The 26,773-nt window shown below is 40.5% G+C and overlaps 1 protein-coding gene across 5 annotated transcripts in view; it reads right to left on the minus strand.

Annotated features, from left to right (window-relative positions):
• Positions 1-764: 764 nt before the first annotated feature.
• Positions 765-26,773, minus strand: part of KDM6A (lysine demethylase 6A) — a 179,646-nt gene continuing 153,637 nt past the window's right edge. For 3 of the 5 annotated variants that reach the window (XM_066618809.1, XM_066618808.1, XM_066618812.1), the window contains 12 exons: positions 26,289-26,394; positions 25,527-25,732; positions 24,328-24,486; positions 23,436-23,500; positions 20,085-20,159; positions 18,944-19,092; positions 16,993-17,107; positions 15,880-16,067; positions 12,625-12,766; positions 6,116-6,242; positions 4,074-4,244; positions 765-1,602 (listed from right to left, as the gene is read on the minus strand). In XM_066618809.1, coding sequence (XP_066474906.1) covers positions 1,573-1,602; positions 4,074-4,244; positions 6,116-6,242; positions 12,625-12,766; positions 15,880-16,067; positions 16,993-17,107; positions 18,944-19,092; positions 20,085-20,159; positions 23,436-23,500; positions 24,328-24,486; positions 25,527-25,732; positions 26,289-26,394 — 1,533 coding nt within the window. In that variant the 3' untranslated portion in view covers positions 765-1,572. The remainder of the gene's footprint in view (positions 1,603-4,073; positions 4,245-6,115; positions 6,243-12,624; positions 12,767-15,879; positions 16,068-16,992; positions 17,108-18,943; positions 19,093-20,084; positions 20,160-23,435; positions 23,501-24,327; positions 24,487-25,526; positions 25,733-26,288; positions 26,395-26,773) is intronic. The other 2 variants (XM_066618813.1, XM_066618811.1) reach the window with 1 other exon arrangement.

Genomic DNA, 26,773 nt, shown 5'->3' on the forward strand with positions numbered 1-26,773 from the left:
TGTTTCCAAGTAACAATTGAGAAAGAATGGGAGCAACTTAATAAAATACTACCATTAACTTAAACTGCAAACAAATAAGATGTTCTAAAGGACTCTTAATGGTTTAAGAGCTGTATCAATGAATTTGAATTACAAAACAAGCAGAAACATAGCATGATTTGTACTTAAGATAACTTAGCCTTGCACTTGTTAAAAGGAGCCACCGGAATGTACAAATTTTGTTTTGGTTGTGCTCTAAGGTACGATTCTCATCAATACTCTATCATTCCTTGCTAAACTTCAAGGTGTCTTATTTTCTAAATCCTATTAAAATTATATAATTCTTTTGGAGCTGTTAGCTATATTATTTCTTACTACTACAATTTGGCATCAGCTATTTGTCTGTAATTGCAAGAACTGCAATTTAACAATAAACCAGTCTGAAGGACATATCATTTCTTGAGGATACATACCATATATTTTCTTTTAAAAATAATCATAGTTTTGTAAGCAATACTTTACAGTAGACACCTCAAATCTACCATCGATGTAAAACTTAAAAACAAGAAAAATTTAGGCTCTAGTTCTTTATACATATATTTATATTCAGTTTTCTATATATATTATATATACACACGCACAAGAGTATATATAAAATATATATATATATATAACTAGATTCAAAAAAATCAACAAAAACTGGGCACTGTACATAAATTCTTTTTAAAACTCAAACAATACAAAAACTTTAAACATTAAACCATTTTAATAAAAGTTTCTGTACAATGCTAAGCAGTTTTATTTACATATAGAAAATGTAATAGGAGTAGTGTTTGAAATTACAGAACTCCTTAAAATTTCAATGGCAGGTAATCTGGAAAAAATAACAGCATTCCATTCACAAATATTTTCAAGCAATAAATATGTATTTATAAATAGTGTAAATTTACATCAAGATTAGAAACAAAATCACAAATCTGAAGTTTATTCTTTAGTCTATGTGCAACCCATTTATCTTTGTGACTTGGCTGTTAATTTTTTTTTAAATTTTATTTAGGAAACAAAAATAACCATCATGGTTTCAAAACAAGACAGGATAACATAAAAGCAGTAAAAAAAAAAGTATCACCTAACCTTTCACATTAAAAAAAAAAAGTGTAGCCCAAAGGAAAGACTTAAAATTCTAACTACCTTACAAAGAAATGACCAGCTATGCTAGTACTTTTCCAAGAGAAAATTCTGAAGGAAGGGGAGGAAAGATGAAACCAATTCATCAGCCCAGAAACAGAGAAATACAAAAGAGGTGGTCTTCAAGTCAGTAGTCTGTATAATGTTGCCAGTTTTGTCAGATATATACAAAACGTGGAATTCTTTTTTTTAAATTCAGCTGAATGAGCTTTCCATATTTTGAATTCTGGAGTAGGAGCTGTGCTCTCTCCCGTCCAGTTGGTTGACACTCCGCACTTGGAAGGTTGCATAGACACAGCTTTCAGCCAGCAGCCTTATGGGATCGCTACAAAAATCAGTGGTGCAGAACTGGGTCACTTCCTGAATATCAGAAAAGTTTTTTATGTAAATGTCCGTGGAAAAATGTCAAGATGAAGATGATGGCAATGGAGGTGCCTGAAAAAAGAAAATATAACTTTACTTTTGAAAATGTGGTAGTTATGATGCATTTGTTCAGTCCATACATGTAAAAAGTCAATGAATACTGGTATTAATTGGAAGTGCACTGTCTCCTCTGAGGATTCCATACAGATGCTGCATGTTTCTACATGATGCATTTTCTTGACACTTTGCAATGCATTTAAACACTTCAAACATGGAAATTTCTACAATCCACCCCCAAGTGTCAAGGGTTCTCCAATGTACTGACATGTTTCTGACTGCCCCTACTCTTCAGTTGCCTTGAAGGCACACATCCCCTTTGAACTTTCAAAATCACAACTAGCATTTATGTTGTCCATCCAATAAGAGAAAACACAGGCTCCTTGTTTTCCATTTCACTGTTACCTTCCTGTCCAATCCATGTCATTTCAAGGTATTAACGATCTGATGTCAAGGCAGATTACAAACCTAATGATTCCTACAATGCTTCAAAACAGCAGATAGGTAACCTTGGTCTTTGGCAAGCCTATCCAGTGGTCCACAAATCGCTCCATTATCTTGTCACATGTGTAGTCAAACCAACAACACACTTAGTAACTCTTATTATTTCCTCCTTTGTGTAAGTTCTGTGCGTGTATTCATGAGTTTAAGACTCAGTCTATTTTTAAAATGTTCTAGGGGAGGCCCAAGATTAGCTCCAGGTACATGCCCTTAGCTGTCACTGAAGCTGCTTGAACAGCTGGACTTCCCATTAGCATAAAGAAACCCCTTCAAGTGCCTATAGTGTTGTTAAGAACCACCACATGGTGGGACGGACTAACCCTCCTGCTGACTGCAATGCTGCAACTGCTTTTCACTGCAGTTGGAACCCTGCTTCTTGCTCTTCTTTTTCTCCAGTTCCCCTCCCTTCCACTACCACAAAACTCCCAATTTTCCGACTTCCCTGGGTAACCCTCCTGATTTCCTATGTCTTGCTTCCTTTCCTTTTCTCCCCACCTTGCTTGCATCATCATGCAACCCCTTTCTTTTCAAAGGTATCTTCTTCTTTTCATCACCTAGAAGTAACTTAGGTTTAAGGCCTAATTGGGTAAGTACTGAACACATTACATCGCATTTTATTTTTTATTCTCTCTCTATTGTATTACCACTCCCACAATAAAAGTTACCTGTTGGACCTTATCTCCCTCTTTTTTGTATGCTGTTCAACCAAGTTGTGCCAATAGCCACTGCACTCAGTCTATTTCCCTCACATCCACATGTTGAGATATGTTTTAAATAGCACATAAAGTTTGACATTAGCTTTGAGTCCAGTAGCTATGAGTGGGCCCCGGCTGCCATTATGTGCAACTGTTTGAAAAGCTTTCACAGATTTTGGTGCAGAAGTGCTATATCTACAGATCATAGCTAGGCCCGTCTTGTGGAGGAAGACTGCAGGAATAGAAAACTTGGTTCCAGGTCATAGCTCTCAAATTCCTTGCTAAGCCTGCCCTGACTATTGAGTAGGAGAAACCCCTATAAACCAGTGAGGCTTTTACCTCTTCTTTAATGAAGTACCTTTGTTAGGTACAGACCAGGAGGAGGAGCAATTTCCACTGGGGAAAAAGCACAGTTAATCTATGGAGCCTCCTTGAACTATCCTCACTGTCCTTTGCATTTGTGCAATTGCTTCCTGACCTCTTCGTCTATCCTGCCTTTCTGAATGCAATTTGCTGATCAATTGCAACATGACAGTGAGAGGCAGTAGTACACACAAGTATCACAGGCTGTGGTGTGGGGTCTCATTAACTGGGGACTGAAGAAATTTATTTAAGTTACAGAAAGTAAACACCTGGGTATCATATATCTTAACACAACTAACAAGCTATGCCTGCTTTATGTAAGAAATAGGGGTTCTCCCCCAAAACCAAGACATATTTGGTTTTATAAAAGAATATATCCTGTAGCACTTTGCCTCTTTCAAAAATTACAATTATTTTGTATAAAGGACTGCCTACCGGATATAATTTGCATCTCTTGACAAACAAGTGTAATTTGCTTCTCTTGACAGTTCAGCAAGTGTAACTGAACCAATATTTTTAATTCTTAACATGTACATAAGCATTTTCTGAGTGTCCAAACTGCTTCACGCATATTATTTTGATGTCATTCTTGTTAGAACCCTGTAAGGTTAGTAAGCATTATAACCCAATATTGCAGCTGGGAGTTGAGGCCGAGAGGGAGTGGCTTGCCTAAGGCCACCTAATGAGTTTATGCCAGAGGTGACATCAAATCAATGAAGTTCTGCTTTGCAGCTAAGTCTCTTATACTGCAATCCTAAGCACGTTTACAAGACAGAAAGCCTCAATGAGCTCCATGACGTTTACTTCTGTGTAAACATGCTAAGGATTGCACTGCTAATCACTTTGCTAAACTCACATTAAGAGTATTCCTATTTAGCTATCTCACAATCGCCACATTTTATCCAACCACTTAATGACTTTACTTACTAATGTAAATTGGTCATAGATTTGCATCAGGTCCTCCATTTTGTACTGTTCTAGCACCACAAAGTTTTCCAGGTTCCCGCTTATCTTTCGTGCACAGTCTAGGCAATGTACAACATAGGTTTTCCGAGAATTACTCTCATTTGTGACATAAAGCAGATTGAAGACTTCTACCTGTTGGACACAAAAAAGAAATCAACGTCATTGAAACTTTCATAGTGCAAAAAGATTAGGAAAAAAAATCACAGCAGTTTTGGAATTAATAATAACAACAACAAACAACAACAACAACAACAACAGGTATTTATATACTGCCTTTCTTGGTCTTTATTTAAGACTTTATTCAAGGCAGTTTACATAGGCAGGCTTATCCAAATCCCTTATTAAATAGGGATTTTTACAATTGAAAGAAGGTTCTTTCTTTCAAGAACCACTACATTCAGGTGTTTCATTCTGATCTGGCTTCACACTCTGGCCTCCATCCTCCCACGCTCAGAGCAGATGGAATAGCTCGGCTTCAGCTTGTCAGCTGCTTCAAGGTCGCACGGTGCCGGCGGCCTCGAACTGGCGACCTTGTGGATGTTATCTTCAGGCAGACGGAGGCTCTACCCTCTAGACCAGACCTCCTGCCCTTTTACAAGCAAAGCTGAGTCCTAGAACAACTTGGTGTAACATATTCAGGTTTTTAATTATACATATAGCTGTAAAAAAGCTGCTGTGACTGGTCAATGAGCCAGCTTTATAATGTCAACTAATGTCAACTTTATGCAGCGGATTATCAATGGGTGGGATGAATGCCACCTCCCATCCACTGCTGCCATGGTCCCCTCATCTTCCAAGTGATCACTAAAAGCACCACTCTCTTTGCTTCTGTATGTCCTCTTCATTTCCCCCCCCCCCCTTTACAAAAACAGCATGCTGAAAATGGAAAGGCTCTTTTGTATAATATCGCTGAGCCAGGCATTAGTCAGGGATGAGAAATTGGGTGCAGCATCTGACATCCCACATCAGGGATCCAAAGATCTTGGACCACCACTGCTTGACAGGACCTATCTCTTGGTCTTTCGAAGCTGTACAAGGGATGCTCAAAATGCCTAAAGAATGACAACTCTGAGGGAGGACTTCACCTGCATTGCCTGATAAAATTTTTAAGTTTGTTAATTGTGGAATGCTTTTGCCTGGAGTTCATAATGGCAATGGATGCCCTTCACAAACTTTAGAGATCATGGACTTGGTTTTAAAAGAAGCCTCAACATACGAGTTTTGGTGATGGGGCATTCTATGTCCTTTAATGATAGGAATTGAGCACTGCCATTTTCTTAGAAGCAAGGGAGAAAGAAAATAAATGAATAATTTCCCCCACAGCAATCTGATTCTTTTCCTTAGGATTTTGTAAACTAGAAGGGGACAGGGAGGGAAGAATATGTGTATATCTGACTAGTGGCCACACCTTACCTCAACACTAGGAACAGAACTAGAGTCTAGGCTGTTGATGCCTCCTCTCCTAGGATACAAACAGTTTAACATACAAGTTATGATCTTGCACCACCCTCTAAAGAAAGGAGCATCCACCAGATCTGTTGATTTTGCACAAGAATAAGAAGATAGAGAAGGTATTAAATTTTTACATATTTTTTCAGCCTACAACAGGCTTTGTGCAGATGTAATGAGGAAATCCATAGGATGATGTATTTCTTCTTCATAGACACAAGTATCTTCCCCTACTGAGTTCAAGTTGTGCGACTGACTTCAGATCCAGCTTTAAGCAAAAATCCTAGGTACTCTTTTGGCTAATATTGCTGATGATTTTATTACAATTAGGGTTGACAGAGGTAGCTTGCACCTCAGAAGGGTCTGTGGGAGGGGAGATATACTCCTACAGTGCAAATTATGTGTGTGTACATGTGCACATCTCTCTCTCTCTCTCTCTCTCTCTATATATATATATATATATATATGGGAAATGAACAGTGCCAATAAGGTTCAGATCATACAGGAAGAAAAACTATAAAGAAATATTGAACATTAACTCTCAGAATACCAACCTCACATATGCTACAGTAATGAGCTGGCTCTTCCTTTGTTCTTCCATGCCATATGATCTCTTTTCCTGCAGCAATGAGAGCTTCCCTCAAAGTCTGACATTGCTTGAGAGTTCTCAACAGGCAATATCTGTAACAGAAGACACATGAAAATAACTCTATTTATTAGATATTGCAAGCATCAAAATGGCTTCACAAAAATAGAATAGGAAACAGGGTGGGTTAAAGTAAACTGGTACTGATGTAATATATTTAATTTAAACAAAGTATGTTGCCTAAATGATAAAGAACCGTGAAGTTGTGCTTTATTATCTTTCCTAGGAAGTGATTTTAAAGAAGTTAAGTCTTTGAGTGCTCACAAAAAGACTTTAAATGTATAACTGGGTTAAGCAATAAGTTCAGACAACAATCCATCTTCTATCTCTTACACCAACCCCAATTCCATGCTCTCTTTTGCCTCAAAATGTACCTGGTGATAGAGCACAGGTGTTGCACAAAGTATCAACAGTTTCTGGCACCCCTGCATATAAGTGCCATTGAATACTGGATTCCAAGGAAATGCAGTTTTTCTAGGCATCCCAGCAGTGAACCATATTTCCCAAGGAGTTCTGGGAACCAGCATTCAGTGACATCCAAAAGGAGAAAGAGCGAGAATGCATGTGCCACCGCTGCCTCTGACTTGCTGCTGGGTAAGTTTGAAGAATGGGAAGGAGACAAGGACTGACTGAAAGGCAGCAAAGTGTGAGCAAACCCAACAGGAGGCAAACAGAGCCCAGGTCCAAATTCAAGGACATCTAAGGGCCCAATCCTATCCAACACAGGAGCAGTGGCTCCAAATGGCTATGGCTAGATCCTGTGCTGGATCCACACAGGTAGGAGGTCTCTTCAAGGGAAAGAGACCTTTGTCCCCATATGCTAAGTAAAGCCCCAGCCTGCTCAATGGACTTATCAAGTCAGCATCAGTTATTTTGCTTTCCTGGAGAAACCCGTGTCAGACTTTTGAGCCCAACACAGGCGAAAGGATTTGGCAGAGAAGGCCTCTCCCGCTAAGCCCCCTCCCAAACCAGTCCCAACCCCCATTCCACTCTCCCACATTCATAAACACCTCCCCCCAACCTTCTGCCACCCTCCCCATGCTGCTCAGAGCTTATTTTCTTTGCGCCGGCTTAAAAAGTAATAACAACAACAACAACAACTTTATTTTTACCCCGCCTTTCTCCCCGAAGGGACTCAAGGCAGCTTACAACAGATTAAAACAGATTAAAAACATAATTTAAAAACAGATAAAAGCATATTAACACATATCATAAAAATAGTAGTCAGATAAAAAGTAGTAAAAATGTAAAAAGAGCATACAGCAGCAAGTCATAAAAGAATCAGGCCTGTAAAAAATTAAAAGATACTGAAAAGATGTTAAAAAGGCCAAGAACACAGAAGGCTTGTTCAAACAGAAGGGTCTTCAGGCCTCGCCAAAAAGTCTCAAGAGAGGGAGCCATTCTTAAGTCAAGGGGAAGGGAATTCCATAGCATTGGTGCCACTACTGAGAAGGCCCTATTTCTAGCTGCCGCCCCACATACCTCCCTAGGCAACGGCACTAGTAAAAAGGCTTTCTCTGATGACCTAAGAGGACAAGCCAGATTGTATGGGAGTAGGCGATCTCTAAGATACCCTGGCCCAGAGCAGTATAGGGCTTTAAAGGTCAAAACCAGCACCTTGAATTGGGCCCGGAAATGAATGGGCAGTCAATGTAACTGCTGGAGAAGTGGACTGACAAAGTCAAACCACCTAGCTCCAGTAACTACAAGGCCAACGCATTCTGCACTAGTTGCAGTTTCCAAACCGTCTTCAAGGGCAGCCCCACATAGAACGTGCTACAATAATCTAACCTCGATGTCACCGTGGCATGGATCACTGTGGCCAGGTCTGCATGATCCAAGTATGGCTGCAGCTGGCGCACCAGCTGAAGCTGAGCGAAGGCCCCCCTAGCCACAGCTGCCACCTGGGAATCCAGCAGCAGCTATGAGTCCAGGTGGACCCCCAAGCTGCAGACCTGCTCCTGCAGGGGGAATGCAACCCCATTCAGCACAAGCCAATAGTCCAGCACCTGCATCGAGGATTTCTGAACCAGGAGAGCCTCTGTCTTATCCAGATTTAATTTCAGCTTGTTAGCCCCCATCCAGATCCTCACTGCCTCCAGACAGTGCTCCAGGCCCTCAACAGCCACCCTGGAGGAGAGATAGGGCTGGGTGTCATCGGCATATTGACGGCACCCCACTCCAAACCCCCGGATGACCTCTCCCAGTGGTTTCACGTAGATGTTAAATAGCATGGGGGACAGGATTGAGCCCTGTGGCACCCCGCACCTCAAGGGCCAGGGTGTCGAACAGGCATCCCCCAGCACCACCTTCTGGGACCGATCCTCCAAGTAGGAGCGGCACCACCGCAAAACAGTGCCTCCAACTCCCAACTCGGCCAATCGGCCCAGACGGACACCATGGTCGATGGTATCGAAAGCAGCTGAGAGGTCCAGCAGGACCAACAGAGACGCACTCCCCCTGTCCAGTCCCCGATGTAGGTCATCCACCAAGGTGACCAAGGCAGTTTCCGTCCCAAAGCCCGGCTTGAAACCAGATTGAAAAGGATCCAGATAATCCGCTTCATCCAAGACCCTCTGGAGTTGAGATGCCACCACCCGCTCAATTACCTTGCCCAGAAACGGAATGTTGGAGACTGGCCAGTAGTTGTCTAACATAGTGGAATCCAGGGAGGGCTTCTTCAGGAGGGGGCGAACTACGCCCGTTTCAAAGCACATGTTGACTACCCTCCCTGTCCACTCAGCCAGTCCACCCTGGGCAGCTCTTATCAGCCAAGCTGGGCAAGGGTCAAGTAGGCAGGCAGATGGCCTCACACTCCAAAGGAGTCTGTCCACATCCTCAGGCTGTACAAGCTGAAAAGAATCCCACAACACTGGACAAGCAGTTGCCAAGGGGACATCGTCAGACATTGTCAATGTGGTATCCAAGTTGTGACGAATACGATGGATTTTATCTGCAAAATGTTGTGCAAACACGTCACAGCGGCTGACTGTGTGTTCTTCCTGGTCTACTGGAGGGGCCTGATGGAGGAGGCCCCGCATCACACAGAACAGCTCTGCCGGACGGTTGTCAGCAGACGCAATGGTAGCAGAGAAGAAAGATCTCTTTGCTGCTACCACCACCACAGAATAGGCTCTGTAATGAGCTCTACTCTGTGTCAGATCGGATTCATCTCGAGTTTTCTGCCATCGTCACTCTAGACGCCTGCCCTGCCGCTTCATCATTTGCAGCTCCTCAGTGAACCAAGGAGCCGCTCCGAGTCTGCGATGTGGCAGAGGTCGCTCCGGAGATATCTCATCCATTGCTCTGGTCATTTCCCTATTCCAGAGGTCAACCAGGGCCTCAGATGAGATGCCAGTCTTGGCAGTGGGGAAATCCCCCAGAGCCCTCAGGAAACCTTCAGGATCCATTTGCCTCCGGGGGCAGACCATAGAAAGCGGTCCCCTGCCTCTGTGGAGGTAAGAAGTCGCAACAAGCCTAAACCTTACCAGGAAGTGATCTGTCCATGACAGCGGAGTGATTTTGATCTCTACATCCAGATCACTGCCCCCGTGCCCAGCTGTAAACACCAGGTCCAACACGTATCCTGCAGTATGTGTTGGGGCCAAGATCTTCTGGGACAGGCCCATGGTTGTCATGGCGGCCATGAAATCCTGAGCTGCACCTACTGCAGGGGCCTCAGCATGAACATTGAAGTCCCCAGCACTAGTAGGCAGGGGGCCTCCAATGCTACCCTTGAGATCACCCCGATCAGCTCAGGCAGGGAGACTGTTGGGCAGCAGGGCGGGCGGTACACCAACAGAATCCCAATCCTGTCCAGTCCTTTCAACACAACATGCAGGCACTCGAACCCAGCAAACTGTTGGACAGGGCACCTGGCAAGGGAGATGGACTCACGACAGACCACTGCAACTCCCCCTCGCCGTCCCTGCAATCTTGGCTGCTGCAACACCTGGAAACCTGGTGGGCAAAGTTCGGAGAGACTAACTCCTCCCGCCATGTCCAACCAGGTCTCCATAATACATACCAGGTCAGCTTTCTCATCCAGGATTAAATCCCGGATGATGCAGGTTTTGTTATTCACCAACCTGGCATTCAAAAGCAGCAGCTTCAGATCCAGGGACTCACTGCCAAGACCACCAGGCATCTGAGAATTGGGGGAAGGACCAGAAGGAGAGATGATCTGCCTATGATTAACTCTCCTCCTCCTGTAACGGCCTGTCCAACCCCCACCAACCCCCAGGAGGAGTATCTACATTCCCCTTATCCATAACATTTTAAATAATTTTTTTTTTAAAAAAAACGACTACTAATACAAAAGTAGGGAATAAAAACAAAACTGAGGTAATAAATTTTTCTGAGGGATGAAGACAAAGTATCCTCATGATGCTAGTTTAGTGATGGCTGAAACTGAGTGTTTGGGCCAGTGGTGTAGCTAATGATCGCGTAGCGCGGTGCCAAACTCAAAATGTTGCCCCGGAAGTGATGTCACAACTGGAAGTGACATCATGCCTCGGTTTTTTTAAAAGTGAAAATTGAAACCCACCTGCTCCCCCCAGCAGGTCATCACCCACTTGCTATGTTGCCTCCCCCCAGTCAGTGGCATAGCTAAGGCATCTATCTGCTACCTGGGGTCAAAGAAGATTTTGTAGCTCCCCCTCCATGACAAAATCAAATTTAATTAATTAAGTAAATAAATAAATAAAAGTTATTGGTTCCATCCTGTATCATAATAACATCTCATTGGCACTCAGAACAATCAGCCTCATAGGTCAGTTTTGAGTTAAGCAAATCCACTTTTTGTTCTATAAGGCAGTTGTGTTTTCATTCATTTTCTGGTTAATTGGCTACAATGTTTGATAGAAGACAAATATTCCAAAACAGTTTATTTCATTGCTTTCTGCATTAAATTACCTTTCCAAGATATATGATGGTATTATTCATACATACCAAGATTTTCACAATTTTGGTCACTAGTGTCAAGCTCAGTTTGTTGCCGCCCTTAAGCTTGATGTCTGGTGCAACTGCTACCCCCTGCACCCCCTTAGCTATGCCACTGGTTTGGGCATTCTTTCCACCCCCAAGGCACACGGTATTGCATAGCTTTTCCCCAACTTAACAGTAGGAGCAGAATGGTCAACAAAGCTCTCAAAGCTTCCAAAATTCCCTCTGCACATGTACAGAACTCTTACTAAATGTCACTGCACAGAGACCATGAAGAAGGAGTGGCTGTTAGGAAAGAAGCAGATAGATGTCACATTCCCATCTCCTATGCTGGTTTGAAGGGTGAGGAGAAAGTTGGTAGCAGTACAAAGAGCACATCCTATCAATGTCTACACACCAATGTCACTCTTTTGTATACTTCCATTCTCTAGAAGGAGAAGGAAGATAATCTGTCAGACTCCTTTTAGATTCCAAATGGAGAGAGATTGCTGAAGGAACTCTCCCTTTTCCCTGCTTTGGATCAGGACACTGTAAAGACATTCCAATCAACATAACTAGGGATGTCAGAAGGGGAAGGGAAGGCGAGTCTTAAGCAAAGTTCTGCTTAATGAGTAAACTCAAAGATGAGCTCCAACAAGCCCCTACAAATTGGCAGGGCTGATCTGGGAATTGAAGTCCCATTCCTCCTTGGTTGTTAATCAATGACCCTGCCCAGCTACCAGAGGTGGTACTCCCCAGGAATTAAGATCTATCCCATTATTGAACTATTAGAAAAATCCTAGTTATAGTTGCCTGCAACCAGAACATATTCAGTAGTCTCAACACATGGTAAGTATTTGCTGTAATTGCTTCAAGTCTTTCATTTAAAAAAAGAAATATACAGCAATGCCATTCTCAGCCACCAGAGGGCAGCATGTTTGGCTGCAGACAGACAGAACACTTAAAAGTCTTCTTTTGCCACTAGGTGTGGCTGGGTTCTCCCCTTTTTTTATAATCAGCTGTGAGGCTTCTTTGCAACTGAGTTGTGAATTCAAATGCGTTAGTATGTGGGATGGTGGGACAGTGAGTGATGTCACTGGTATTTGGTATGTTATTCTATGCTGTGCCTTGAATGAATGAATTATCTGGAAATAAGAATTTCGATTTTGGCAATCAAGGTAGATCTGTAACTAACACATTACTTGGTCAAAAATGGTGATCAGAAATCTGTTTCAGGTAAGAATCCAATTTAAGAAACATTTTCCTACATTAGCCCTGCCCTTTAAAAATATTTTTAAAATCCATTGGACAAACCTCTGTTCAGTATTGACTGAACTTTTGGCAATATATAAAACAATCTCTTTATGTCAGAATCTTCCTGCTTTGTTCTGCAAACAGTACTGATCTCTGCACCCTTTTTTGTGCCAATTAAGACCTAGCAAATTATAATAATGACTCCAAATCAACAAGTTCATTGATTTAAAATGTACTTACTTGATCATTTCAAAAAGCTTTGGATCTGAGACTTTGATATTTCGTGCTATGTTCCAGGAAAGATGAACCATAGGTACTATTGACTTCACATTTTGCAATTTATTCCATTCGTACCGTTCAACGGCCAGTTTATATTGACAGGCTATAAGAAAGTGAAGGGAAAAAAACACATGTAGGTATCAATTTAAGCAGCTTTGAAAAAGACTATTTAAGTTGCAGTTATTCTCAAAAAAGAACAGTAATTCCTCATATCCAAACTATTAAACTTAGATTTCCAAGTAAATTACTTTGATAATATTTTTCAAACCATATGCTACTACAAAATAGAAGGAATGGGATAAGAAAGGTAGTAAAGGCTCTTTAATAGTTTTTATAATAAAAAATAAATCATAGTTTTACCTACCAAGTTAAAATGCTACATTTCCTTGACCCTTAAATGGATAACATAAGAGACCCGCTGGATCAGGATAAAAGTCCATCTAGTCCAGCTTCCCGTATTCACAGTGGCCTCCCAGATGCCTCAGGGAGCACACAAGACAACAAGGTACCTGCATCCTGGTGTCACTCCCTTGCATCTGACCTTCTCAGGTAGCCTATTTCTAAAATGAGGAGGTTGCACATACTTATCTTTTTTGAGATATGGCAACCAGAACAGGACACAATACTACAGGTGTGGCCTTACCATTGATTTGTACAATGGAATTATAATATTGGCCGTTTTATGCTTAATACCTTTTCTAATGATCCTAAGCATGGAATTAGCTTTTGTCACCACCGCTGCACACTGGGTCAACACTTCCATCAAGCTGTCAAAGACCAGCACCCCAAGATCTCTCTTCTGATCTGCCACAGACAGCTCAGAACCCATTAAGGCAGGGGTGTCAAACATAAGGCCCGGGGGCCGGATGTGGCCCCTGGAAGCTTTTTATCCGGCCCTCAGGTTCTCAGCTGCCGAGCAGTGCTGAGGTGTTACCACAGCGGCCCACATGAAAATGGGGCTTTCCCATATCTTGAAATATGATCAAGATTTGCATATTTTCTCTTCTGTCATTTGCAGTTAATGAACTTGTATATGAGAGCAAGGTGCTGATTTCTGGCCATCAGCTGCTTAATGATGTTACTTTCTGCTTATTGACATCACTTCCGGCCCTCAACAGGTGCCCTGAATGCTAACTTTGGCCCTCAGTATGAAACGAGTTTGACACTCCTGCGTTCGCGCTTAGCCTATATGTGAAATTTTGATTTTTTGCCCCAATGGGTGTTACTTTACACATACTTACATTGAAATGCATCTGCCATTTTGCTGCCCATTCTCCCAGAGAATCCAGAAGAGATCCTTCTGGAGCTCTTCAAAATCCCTTCTGGTCTTCACCACTTGGAAAAGTTTAGTATTGCCGCAAATTTAGCCACCTCACTGCTTAACCTCATCTCCAGCTCATTTATGAATAGGTTGAAAAGCACTGGTCCTAAGACAGATCCTTGAGGCACACTGCTTTTCACTTCTCTCCACTGTGAAAATTGCCCACCTCTGACACAACCCTCCCTGTCCCTCCTTTAGAGTTCATAGCCTGGTTGTCCACATTCCACCAGGTTTCCATTATGCCCACAACATTAATGGGCATAATCCCTCCCTAGCCACCAAACACTCTCCCATCTTTGCTTGGAGATTTCAGGCATTTGTATAATAGAACTTGTATACAGAATCCCCTAAGATGGGCTGCTTATTTGCTCTTTTATCTCTGCAGCCTCTCATTCTGCTGGACTGGCTATCACATCCCATCATGCTTTCACTCCAATTTCTATTCTGTCACTATCTTGTTGTTCTCCAACTTTCCTATCCTCATTCCATAGGGATGAGGAGTCCTGAACCAGATGCCCCTTGGCTCCTGTTAGTTTAACCCATTTTTGCCCAGCCCACTGGTGTCCACATTTGATCCCTGTTGCATATATGCAAGTTGGACAGAGATGGCTTAAAAGTTGTTCTGCCACCTTTTAAATGTTACGTGCCAACAGTCTGCTTCCATTTTGGTTCAAGTGAACCCCATCCCTCTTGTACAGGCCTGGCTTGCCCAAAACATTCCCCAGTGTTTGACAAATCTAAACCCCTCCTCTTGACACCTCCACCTCATTCACACATTGAGACCTCTGAGCTCTGCATGCCTAGCTGGCCCTGGTAGTATGGAACAGATAGCAATTCTGAGAACACTACCTTTGGGGTCCTGGCTTTGAGCCTCCTACCTAGCAGCCTAAATTTGTCATCCAGGACCTCCCAGCTACATTTCCCCACGTCACTGGTACTGACATGCACCACAATGGCTATCTTCTCCCCAGCATTATCTACCAGCGTATCTAGACAAGATGTCCGCAACCTTCGCACCAGGCAGGAAAGTCACTATGCGGTTCTCAAAACCATCACGGACACCCCTCTCTATGTTTATGACAATCAAATCACCCACTACAAGAAGCTCCAGACCCCTCTCCTGCTGAGAAGTATTCTTAGTGTGATTGGATATGGATTCATCCCCTGAAGGAGTCCCCCCTACAGGATTATTTGCTTCTTCTCCAGGATGGCGTCCTCTAGCCCTGAGACTTCCTACCCCGGCAGCTGGGAAGCTGCCCCCCTGAGGGTGGGACAATACCTGCATGTCCCCTGAAGTCTCACAATGGTCCCTCTTTGCCTGCCTCTGCTTCCCCAGGTCAGCAACCAAGGCTTCAAGGGAGCAGACTCATTCCCTAAGCCCCTGCAGATGCTTGCACTCACTTATGACATGCCCCAGAAGCATATAGTCATACATATGACACTCAGTGCAAAACACTGGATAGCCCCACCCTGCTGCTTCTGCTTTTTAAGTCATTTCTGCCCAACGTTGCATTTATGCAAGAGGGACCAAATGTGGGCTGGGCAAAAATGGGTTAATTGGCTTTTGCTTTTTAATTGGCTCAAGATTTGACAACTCAAGACTATGTTATTCTATTCACAGACTCCTAAACACTATATATGACACTGTAAATCAATAAATTGAAAATTGTTAGTTTTGAAGCACAAACACTATTTGATATTCTCAGAAAAGGACTTTTTTCTTCTGGAAACTTCTCAGAACCATGGCACATATGGTAAAAATCAACATGTGACTTTAATTTCTGTCCCCTTCATATCACACAGTTGATCACCATATCATATTCATAACCAAGTAACTGGAAGTTGAAATTTTTCTGTGTTTCTAAATTATGCCAATTTAATATATTGTGTCATACCTGTAAGAGGGCCAACATTCCATGCAATATTGTTACACCAGCCAATAGCCTGTACCCAATGAACAGTCCCAGCATTTATCCACACCAAATCTCCAGGTCTTTGAATAAATCTATAAACTGGGACATTGGCTTCATACAAATCTTCCAGATTAGGCCACCAAGAGCCCATGAGGAAATTCATATTGTTTCTGAAAAAGGAAAAGTTGCACTCAAAATATTGACAACACATATATCCTACAAACAAAAAATTAAGTCAATCCAAAATGTTCTACACACTTGAGAAAAAAAGACCACCACAACCTTTACAGATTAGGACAGTGTTTCTCAAACCGTGGGTCTCAAGCCAATTTCAGGTGGGGCCCCATTCATTTTAATATTCTATTTCCAATATATTAGACTTGATGCTACCATGGAATGTGACTGCATTTAGGGAAATGTCACAGACCTGTACTTTTAACAAGGTACTATGTATATTCTTTTATCAATGACAGTCAGTGGGACTTACTCCTGGGTAAGTGTGGGTAGGATTGCAGCCTAGGATTGTAAAAAATTGTCCTGCTTGATGATGTCACTTCCGTCATGACATCACTTACAGTGGGTCCTGACAGATTCTCATTCTAAAAAGTGGGTCCCGGGGCTAAATGAGAACTGGATTAGGATTATTGGTATACTTGTTCAGATAGTGAGCTTTCACTTTCCAGTGAACAACTTTAATTCAAAAGAAATGGCTCCAACATATTTATACAGGACACTATAAAGATAATTACTGGACTATATTTTAAAATATCTATATTATTGGTTTCAGGAATACAGTTTCAGTAATTGTGCAAGAATGTTCACTGGTATTATTGGGTTTTGTCTACAATTCCTTTATGTCTTGGTCACAATAATGCTGCATGGAACCAGACAACATCTCCACCCCATTGTTTGTGCACTGAAATGCACAGAAGGTACCAGAAGAAGGAGATGAAAAAGTAATTTATTAGACAGGACAGAGGAAATGCACAATATGTTCTCTAAAATAAGCATCACCATAGTACTTTTAGAGGTACACATATGAATTGCACAGTAATCAGAACCACAGCATATGAAAGTGCAGAATACAGAACATACTTTTCACAGAAGTCATTCATGACGCCCCAATAATTTTCCGGAACAACAAACCATTCACAATCCCCTGGGCCTATATTTATATTGACTGAGCAAAAGTTGTTATTTTCTTGATGACCTGAAATTTATAAGAAAAAAACAAACAGGAATGACATGTTTGCAGCACACTCTAAGAACATAGAGCACTAAGAGCCAGCAAAAACCAGAATCTTATGGTACCTTAAAATAGTAAAACATTTATTTGGGCATAGATTCTTGTAGGCTAGTGCAATGGTTCCCAAACTTTCTGGGGCACAATGCCCCCACAGCCTCTTCTTCCTGGCTCAGCCAGGTGCCATCATTTTGGATCTTGCAAAATCTTGTGTGATCCAAGCTGGTGGTGCCCCAGACTTGCAAGATTTGGGTGCCACTATCTTAGATCTCATGAGATCCAAGATGGTAGTGCCTAGGAGAGCTGGTAGGAGGGATGACAGGGGACATCCTGCAGAACCCCTGGGAGTGCGCCATGGCGCACAGTTTGGTAACCACTAGAAGCTCCCACTGGGAACCACTGGGCTAGAAGCTACTTGACATATTTGATTGTAAATTTGTCATTAAAATGCTAAAGGATTTTTTGTTTTCCTGCCACAGACCAGCAGTGGTACTCATTAGTAGAGGTGTTCGTTTCTGATGAGTAAGATAGGTTTACACCCTAAGTTTTACTGAACTCAATGGGCTTACTTCTGAGTAAGGTAAATAACACAATTTCCAAATCCCTCTACTCATTAGATAATATCCTTCTTTTCAACTATTATATTATCTTTAGTAAAGGAATGCATAGGCCACCTTTCTGTTCTGTTAGATGCTTATTTATTGTTAAATAAAATAATCACAAGAGACATAAAAATACGAATTGAAAATAAAACTATCTAGCCCCAAACTAACTAACTAATTAATTAATACATACCCCGCTTTTCGACTCTGCTAAAGGCACTCAATGTGGCGTACAAATAAAATAAATATAGAAACTAAAAGTATTTACTCACTCATAAACATCACTGATAAACAATTCAACCATAGCATCTCTAAAATCTCTGCTAAAAGCCAAGTCTGGGCCAGGTGTTAGAAAGCATATGGTAGCCGAATTAGGTGGGCTTCCCTAGGCAGGGCAATCTACAAATGATGGAAACCAAGAAAGCCCTGTTTCAGAAAAGGTACCTTATGTTGCTCAAGTGTGAGAGTAGGTAGATATGGAAAAAGGTATCCAGGCTCTAGACCACCAAAGGCATAATCCTAACCCCTTATGTCAGTGCTTTCCAGCACTGACATAAAGGCAACGCAGCTCTGAGGTAAGGAAACAAACATTCCCTTACTTTGAGGAGGCCTCCATAAGTGATACTCAACTGCAGGATGCAGCACATGTCCCATTGGCACCCCTATGCCAGTGCTGGAAAGCACTGATATAAGGAGTTAGGACTGTGCCCCCAGGGATTTAAGGTGAAACAAGCAGTTTCATTTGGACTTGGAAATTGATCATCAATCAGTACACGAGAAATAATACTTCATTGCACACTCTGTCCAATGCAAACTTTAAAAAATAGTTTTCATTTCAATAATTCTGACCTAACTATAAATGATTTTTTTCATTTGAGTAATCTGACAGAGTTAATAAATTAAACCACAGCTATTCAGTGAGACACAAAATTCCTCAGTGATCTATACATGTCTTTGAAACAAATCTTCTCATGTCAGTGATTATATTATTATATATATACTGACTTCAGAATCCCTTTGGCTTAGGTACTTTACAAAGAAAATCTATAGAATTTGGAAGATGCATACAGCTATAATTCAGACCTATTATTAGTAACCAAGTTGCAAAATGTGAGCATTAAGAAATTGCCAAAATAAGATTACAGTGGAGTGCTTAATTGCGTGTGCTCTATGAATCAAATCTCTCTCTTTCATAACTTACCGGGTGTCCTGCTACCAGGTACTTTCATATACAACTGAACTGTATTCATTCCCAAGATTGTATGACCAACATGACTGAGGATATTTCCTGCCGATACCACACGTACAAAAGCAGGAAGCTTTGTCAGTTCATGGAGCTGCAACTTCCACCTGTTGTGAAGCAGTGAACACATTTATGAGATACTGTGGAAAGTAAAACAAAATAACAGTTCCCTACAAATCAGCCTTGAAAACTATGCACTGCATACAGCAAAAATCTAAATTACTATAGAGATGTTATTAGTGGAAGAAATCAGGATGAAAGGAGATTTTGTGTATCTCTGTAAGCTGTTTCCTGTCCAGGCTTCCTCCAGTCAATGAAATGCTAGAGGTGGGATCAGCAGAAGCTTGGTACTGACTCTGCTTTTGGCCAAGCCAAGTAAATGGTCAGCAAGACCATCACCTATTGGAAAATGAGCTGGTATTTGTCACTGACAGTATGTTGGATGATACTTGGAAGCCAGTTCTGACTCAGCTGATCCATGTTAGGGTTTTAGTACAGTAACATACTTGTTGAAAGGGCCAGGGAGTAAACCTCTCTCATTTTGTCATAGAATGTGATGTTTCACATTCACCAGGCACTTGATGTAAAGCGTGCCCTATTGGCTACAATTCAACAAACATACCAGTGCTACATGAGCAAGGGAGCTTTGTTTCCTGAACAATATTCACCCCCACCATCACACAAGAAACTACTTTAAAAACTGATAAAGCTCCAAAAATCAGTTTGTGATATGGAGGCCTGCAGTTCAAAGGAAAAACAAAGTCAAATTTCCACCAGGAAATCCCAAGCACTAGGGTGCACCTAAGCAGCTCAAGTACAGAACAATCAAGATTAGACTACAAATTCTGCTAGAATTTTAGTCAGCCCTATTGAATGACATACTGAGGTCCCTTCAGTTATGTGTCCGGGAAAACAGGATGCTGAACTTCTGTTTTGAACTTTTTTCCTCAAGGAAGCTATGTTGAACAAGTAGCATGCTAAATAATAAAGTCCTACTAATTCAGGGTCTAGTAAATCAGTTTTGGCAACATAGTACAGGAATATTATTCAAAGCTTGATCTCTTCTGACCATTAATTTAACATATGCAGCTTTACTTACTTTTTATCATCAGAAAGGTCAATGTTGGTCCCAAATTTGATAGTTTTAAAAGGTCCTTTCCTCCTCCTCCCAGAACTGAAAATAAAGTATACAAATAAGAAATAACAATAACTATTTTAAAGGTTTTGCTTAGGTTTTTAAAGTATGTTTTACTAGCTTTGTGTTTTCATGCTACTGTCCTATTTTTAATAAAATACTTTAAACAAGATTGAAAAACACATTTCTTCAAATGTTAACTTTAATAGCTCGTGTACATAGAAGCCTATCAACTCAGCATATACCTATCTGACAATGACACTTAGAGCCCAATCATATGTCTACTCTGTAGTAAATACCATTATAGTTAATGGGGCTTACTCCCAGGTAAGTGTGAATAGATTTGCAGTCGAAATAAGGTTGTAAAACAGCACCTTTTAATACTACTTTTAAACTTTTAAAATTAAATGTTTTATGTTTTTGTTACATTTTATTCATTATACCCTTTTATTTTGTAAGCCACTTTGGGTGCCCATTGGGGAGAAAAACAGGGTATAAATGAAACAAACAAATGTTACTGAATTAAAGCACAGACAACGCACATTTTCAGGAAAAAGACAAAAACTCAGATATTTGACAAATTTAAAAAAGAGTGAAGTAGACTCTGCTGAAAGCCACACAAGCTACTGATAGCAAGTGCTTCCATTTATGGAATTCAAAATAGAAACAACTGCAGAGGCCAGGCTGCTGAGTTGTTAGGTATGAGTACAGGCGTGCACCACTTAGCAACAGACCTCATCTACAACGGTGATCAAAGCCCAATAAAGATGCTCTTAATAAGGCAATCGCTTCTCCCATAGCCTGCAGCAGAGTGTCCGTTTACACAACAGAGAGGCTCTTAATGCAAAGAAGAGGCAATCTATCCCCAGTAGCCTACGCAGCCTTCTAGTGTCTGGCAGGGAGTGTCTGTTTACACAACAAAGGCAATAGATTGGACTGAATGTTCACTTAATGACCTAATCGCATAACAACAGGGATTGGAGGACTTATCCCCGTCATTAAGTGGTGCGCACTTGTATTCCTGCTAACTGAAAGCTTTAAAAAACATTAACACTCTAGATCAGGGGTACTCAAACTTTCAACTTTAGGGATGCTGGACCTTTAACAAGTGTATAGAAGAGAGAATTTCAGCAGGTGCAGCTTGTCATCCGTGGGATGACAGGTTGCACCTGCTGCAATTCTCGCTTCTATACACTTGTTAAAGGTCCAGCATCCCTAAAGTTGAAAGTTTGAGCACCCCTGCTCTAGATGTAGGGACACTTGGGGTTGTTTGTCAGACAGGGTACAGAGAACAGAGGATATCATTTTAAAATTAAAAAGATTTATTTACTGCTTTTCAACAAAAAAGTTTACACAGTGGTTACATAGGATTATGTATAGCATAACAACAGCCAAATTTTAATCTGACTGAGAAAAAGAATGTTGTCGTGGTGGTGGTGAGATGCGAAAAGAAGGATTTGCTACATAAGGAGTGGTAGGAGTGCAAGAGACTGAAGAGGGAATAGGCATAGAAGGAATTGAACTGCTCATATGCAAATTCTCACAGATTTCTGTTTACATGATATTCTTTAAATACAATACCACAAGTTCACTGCTCATGGCCACAAAGAATTCAAAACTGCTCACAAACCATCTTATTTTCAGTTATAGTTATTTTCAAACTTCTTAGCCTTCTATAGCCAATTTACTGAAAGCAAAGTTGCTAAATTAGGGGTTAAACTTGTTTGCTTAGCTGAAACACAAAAAATTCATTTATGTCTATGGACCCAGGACCAGATAAAGTCTTCCACTTAAGAAACTGCTGTTTGATTATGAATGTATGATTGTAAATGTATGAAGGGTATGTATGAATGATATATGAAGTCACTTAAAATGCATCTTTTAAAAAATAAGCAAATGTGTAAATATATCAGGACACTCTTTTCCATGAAGCTAAGAATGTTAGATGTTCTTAGAGCAATACTTCCCACACTGGTAGGCTGCGACCTGCAGCCTGGGAAGCACTGGCCAATGCCCCTTTAAGGGGTACAGAGCGGGAGCAAGGCAGCCACGTGATCCCCGGGGTTGCGCAGCTGCTGCTGAGGACAGGTGGGAGATTTTCTACTTACCTGCAGCCAGCGCTGCAGTCCTGGGCGCTTCAGGGAGCACATCGCAGGGCTCCCTGTGCCTGCAAAAGTGTTAAAAAATAAGAAAAAGAAAAAGAATGGACCCTTTCGGTTTCATTGCGAAAACCGGAAGCGCCTGTTTTTTTAAAAAAAATTTTTTACACTTTTGCAGACACGGGGAGCACTGTTGAGGGCTCCCCAGACCCCCCTGGATCCCCCAGGACTGCAGCGCTGGTTGTGAATAACTAGAAAAAACCCCTCCCATTCCTGGCAGCAGTGCAATCCTAGAGATCGCATTGCTGCCTTCCCCCTCCCTCCACAACAACTTACAGTGCTCCCAACTCCCTTGTAGGAGTTTGAGAAGCACTGTTTAGAGTCATTTGTACGTGACATAATGGTTGCCATTCAGGCAGTCACTTCTGTATTCCGCATTACACCTAGCAGACTGTCAAGGCTATACAAATGTTAACAGAAGCAGTAAAAACCATTTTAGAATAACTACATTTTTTGAAACTCTTAAATATGCTAATATGTGTTATAGATAAAAATGAGTGGGAAAACTCTTAACAATCCATAATAATTATCTCCTTAATTTCAATTTGCTGTGCAATTATCTTTTGGAACTTTGCAACATTCTTTTGAAAACATATTTGGCTGAGAAACTCCAGAGTTTTTATCTAAAGGTGGCAAACAGCCTTTCCCTCAACAATTTTTGTTAGCAACATTTTTCACTGCCAATGATCTTGGCAAAAAGAAAAAAAGCCTCTGATTTATCTCAGACATTGTATGGCCTAGCTCTGCATAACAAGACTTGCGCCTTTGTCTCCCACCGAAGGCCCCTTCACACACACTCCTAGAAGTGTGGAGCAACTTTTGCACCCTGCAATTCCATGCTGCAGGGGTGCACAGAAGCGAATGTGACCACCATATGACTAGGGCTGATTACCCAGCCACCAAACCAGTTGCACCCACATAACAGTGACATTTACACACATACCCTGGTTTGCACTAAGGAAGACAAACCCTCATGCATCTGCAAAAGAATTAAATGTGACAGAAAAAAAGAAGAAGCAGCATTCATAATTACATGACACAAGCAGAAGGAACTGGAATGGAGCACATTTTCAGATGAAGAAGATAGTGGAGACAGAACAAGCAGAAAGGAAAAAAATAATTAAAAATTCCCTTTCACAACCCATTGTACACTCACTTATCGGAAGCTGTTGATTCACTATCTGAATGGTCCTTGTGGTGACTTTTTTTCTCGTTTTCCTCCTGCAACAATCCAGTACAACAGTTTTTGATCCTATACTACAAATATACAGTATATACAAATAAATACAATGTGGAATTACTATTAATATTTTAAAGATTAAAAACGTGCAAGTGGAAGTACAGCAAGTCATTGCAGCCCGGAATAAAACACAAAGTCACTGCTCCAAAAAGGGTTAGCATATACAATAATTTATTGTTTCCTGATTAAGAGTCTTAGAGATCTCAGTAGAGAAGTTGGAAATTAAAATACCCTTCCCCAGATGCCAGGTGTCACTTTCAGAATTTAAAGTCTCCCCAACATTAAACATTCCAAAAACATTTTTTAAAAATCCATCAGTTTGTATTTTACATTTGAAACAAAGAACCAGTTACTCTTTTTTCTTCTCATAATTATATTTGCTTGGAATGATTAGTCTTATTATTAAGCTTGAGTATATGACTGGAAGACAATTTTCTCTCATTTTTAATTTTTTTTTTTTTTTTTTTTTTTTGCAAAAGTTGATGAAAATGGAGGTCTCAATTTAAAGGTTCAATTTCTTTTGCTATTTTCACATAGAATTAAATATTTACTATATGGGATGATTACTATGAACAGTTTTATTGTTTTATATCTTTACATAAACAGTTGTAATATTAACTTTAAAATAATCCAAATGCTTTAAAGATATTTTCTCACAACTGACAATACATTTGTCCTAACAATATTCATGCACATATTGTTATGCTTTAAGTTGTTCACTTGAAAAGGTGGGTTACTTGCCACACAGCACCACAAGTCCTAGTGTTTGTAAAATGTTCTGGTGCTTTTTTCATCCTTTCTAGCTTACCTTTTGGCCCTCAGAATCAGAGTGGCTTAATGCTTCTGGCAGCCCCCACCCTCCAACAGCGTTGGAATGATGTGGGAAAATACAATGCTGACTCCCTTCTCCAACCAGCAGCCGGAAATCTTCAGCGGATATCCCATTTCCCCCATCACCATTGGCAATCTAGAAAAATCCCATTTGTGTCCCTGATCAGCCCAACCAAGTACTATTAAGATCTCAGAGTGCACCCACCCACCAAACCAGCCCAACTTTAATCTGCCATTACTTTTTGTCTCTCTTACAACTGAACAGGTCCTTCTGTACCGGCTATGCTTTTTTAGAAGGTATTTTCAATTTAATTTCTTTTTCTTCTCTTTTCCTTGATTTCTAATGTAAACAGTAACTTAAGATCTTTTTATCTATAATAATTTCCACTTGTAAATTTTAACAAGAGGAGGTTGTTTCTCAGTGGTGCCACACCTTCTAAGATTAGACTTTAATCAGAACTCTTAGGAGAATCCATGATCCAACCCTCTGTTTACTATTAAGTCTTGGAACCAAAACCAAAACACCCCTGTCCCATAGAGTTTTTGCAAAACATTAAACAATCTGGCAAATCCTTTTAAAAGAAAAGGCTGCAGTATGAGGTGTCTTCTTCAATAGAATAAATATTTTATGCTGTGGCAACTGCATAATAATAAAAGAATGTAGTAGCTGAGTTGTAGAAAGATTTTCTTCTACCTAATACTCAAGATGAAAGTCAGCAAGCATATATTTTCTTTTAAAAGGATAAAGTAAGCATAATTTCTACACTCTCATTGTTTCTTAAAGGCTTTTGATATTTTTATTAATGTAAAGATGTACATTAATATTTTTACATTATATTTTACATTAATATTTTTATTAATGTAAAAGTACTAATGTAACATTCCTTAAAATGTTGACAGTACCCTTTTCCTCAGTTTTATTTTTGATTTTTCATTTCAAGACAAGAACCAAATTTAAAAACAAAAGTTACTCTGGCTTCCTCAGTTTTTGGTTGCTTAGCTTTAGTTCTGCTTATGTTTATATATCCCAGCATCTCTCAAAACATCACCACCTACTGCTCTGGCGTACAGCTGTTATGTGTGCATATGGTATATGTGCATATATACTTAATGCAGGGCTACCAGAATAAATGTTCATCAGCCAGTTGATCAAAGAAATTATAATGGTCTACCTACCCTTAATGATTCCTGGAATGAGGAGGCCTGGTATTGTGCATATTTAGCAATTGTTGTTTGAGATTTACTGCTTTCACAACGCCATATTTTCTTTGTTCCAGTGGGGTCCCAGTTTTCATCTGATGGTTGCAATAGCTGTGTCCTTACTTCTACCAAGTGTTCGTTATTAGCTTCTACTAATGTTTTGGTAGAGAAGAGTCCTAGATCTAGAGAACAGGAATATACATAAAAATATGACAGGAATCCTGTGTGCAATGTTAAGAGCAAATCTTTGCTCATGCAGTATCTGGAACAAGTAATCTAAAAGGCCTAAGAAGGGATATGACTAGCATTACATAAATACATCATGCATTCAAGGAAATGATTCTCAGCTGAAGCAAATAATATTATTATGTACAAGGATCCAGAAATTTTTGCAAAAATATCCATTAAAATGTATGACAAGTAAAAAATATAACACCACACTCCTGTCATGCTCTACCTAAACACCTATATTGTTTTGATCTCAACAGGTGTCAAATGATAGATAATATTTAGAAAATCTAGACTGCTAAGATCAAAATTGGGTACATGCTTGTCAGATATCAGTAGAAATTGCTGGAACCTGGGTTTTAGAAAATTAGATAAATGAGTTTGTAGATTATATTAACCAAAAATGATATAAAAGAAGATAAAAGGCAAGAACTTGTATAGAGTTTAATGGTTTTCCCTCGTCAACAGTTTTTTTTTTTAAATAAAAGCAGAATATTTAATCAAACTTACCTAACTTAAGAGCTCCAGCAAGGCCACGTATTACAGTAACAGGATTGTTTGGATTTGTACAAAATTGATGTAAAGGTGGGAAGAACGCATCACGCTTATTTTCCAACTACAAAAGTATAAAGAAACATGGCAATTTAAACTGTTCAGAATTGATGCAAGCTGATATGATACAGAATGGGACTGGCCCCATTGTCATTATCACAATATTTTCAAATAGCTAGAACTACAGCAGTGCTTCTTGTTCTTTCTCATTTCCCAACAGAAGTCTTGCACGCTGCTTGATAAACCACTTTAAAATGCTTTAAAATTGCAATTTTGTTTGGAGAGGCAGACGGTTTCATTAAAGAAAAATGTCTGCTACCTCAATTTCAATTGGCATTCTTCAGTCTCGGAAGACTATGGTATCGTGCTCTGAATGGTGGTTCTGGAACAGTGTCTAGTGTGGCTGAAAAGGCTGATTCAGGAGTGACAATCCCTTCCACACT

The sequence above is a fragment of the Tiliqua scincoides genome, chromosome 3, assembly GCF_035046505.1.
Source record: "Tiliqua scincoides isolate rTilSci1 chromosome 3, rTilSci1.hap2, whole genome shotgun sequence".
NCBI lineage: Eukaryota > Metazoa > Chordata > Lepidosauria > Squamata > Scincidae > Tiliqua > Tiliqua scincoides.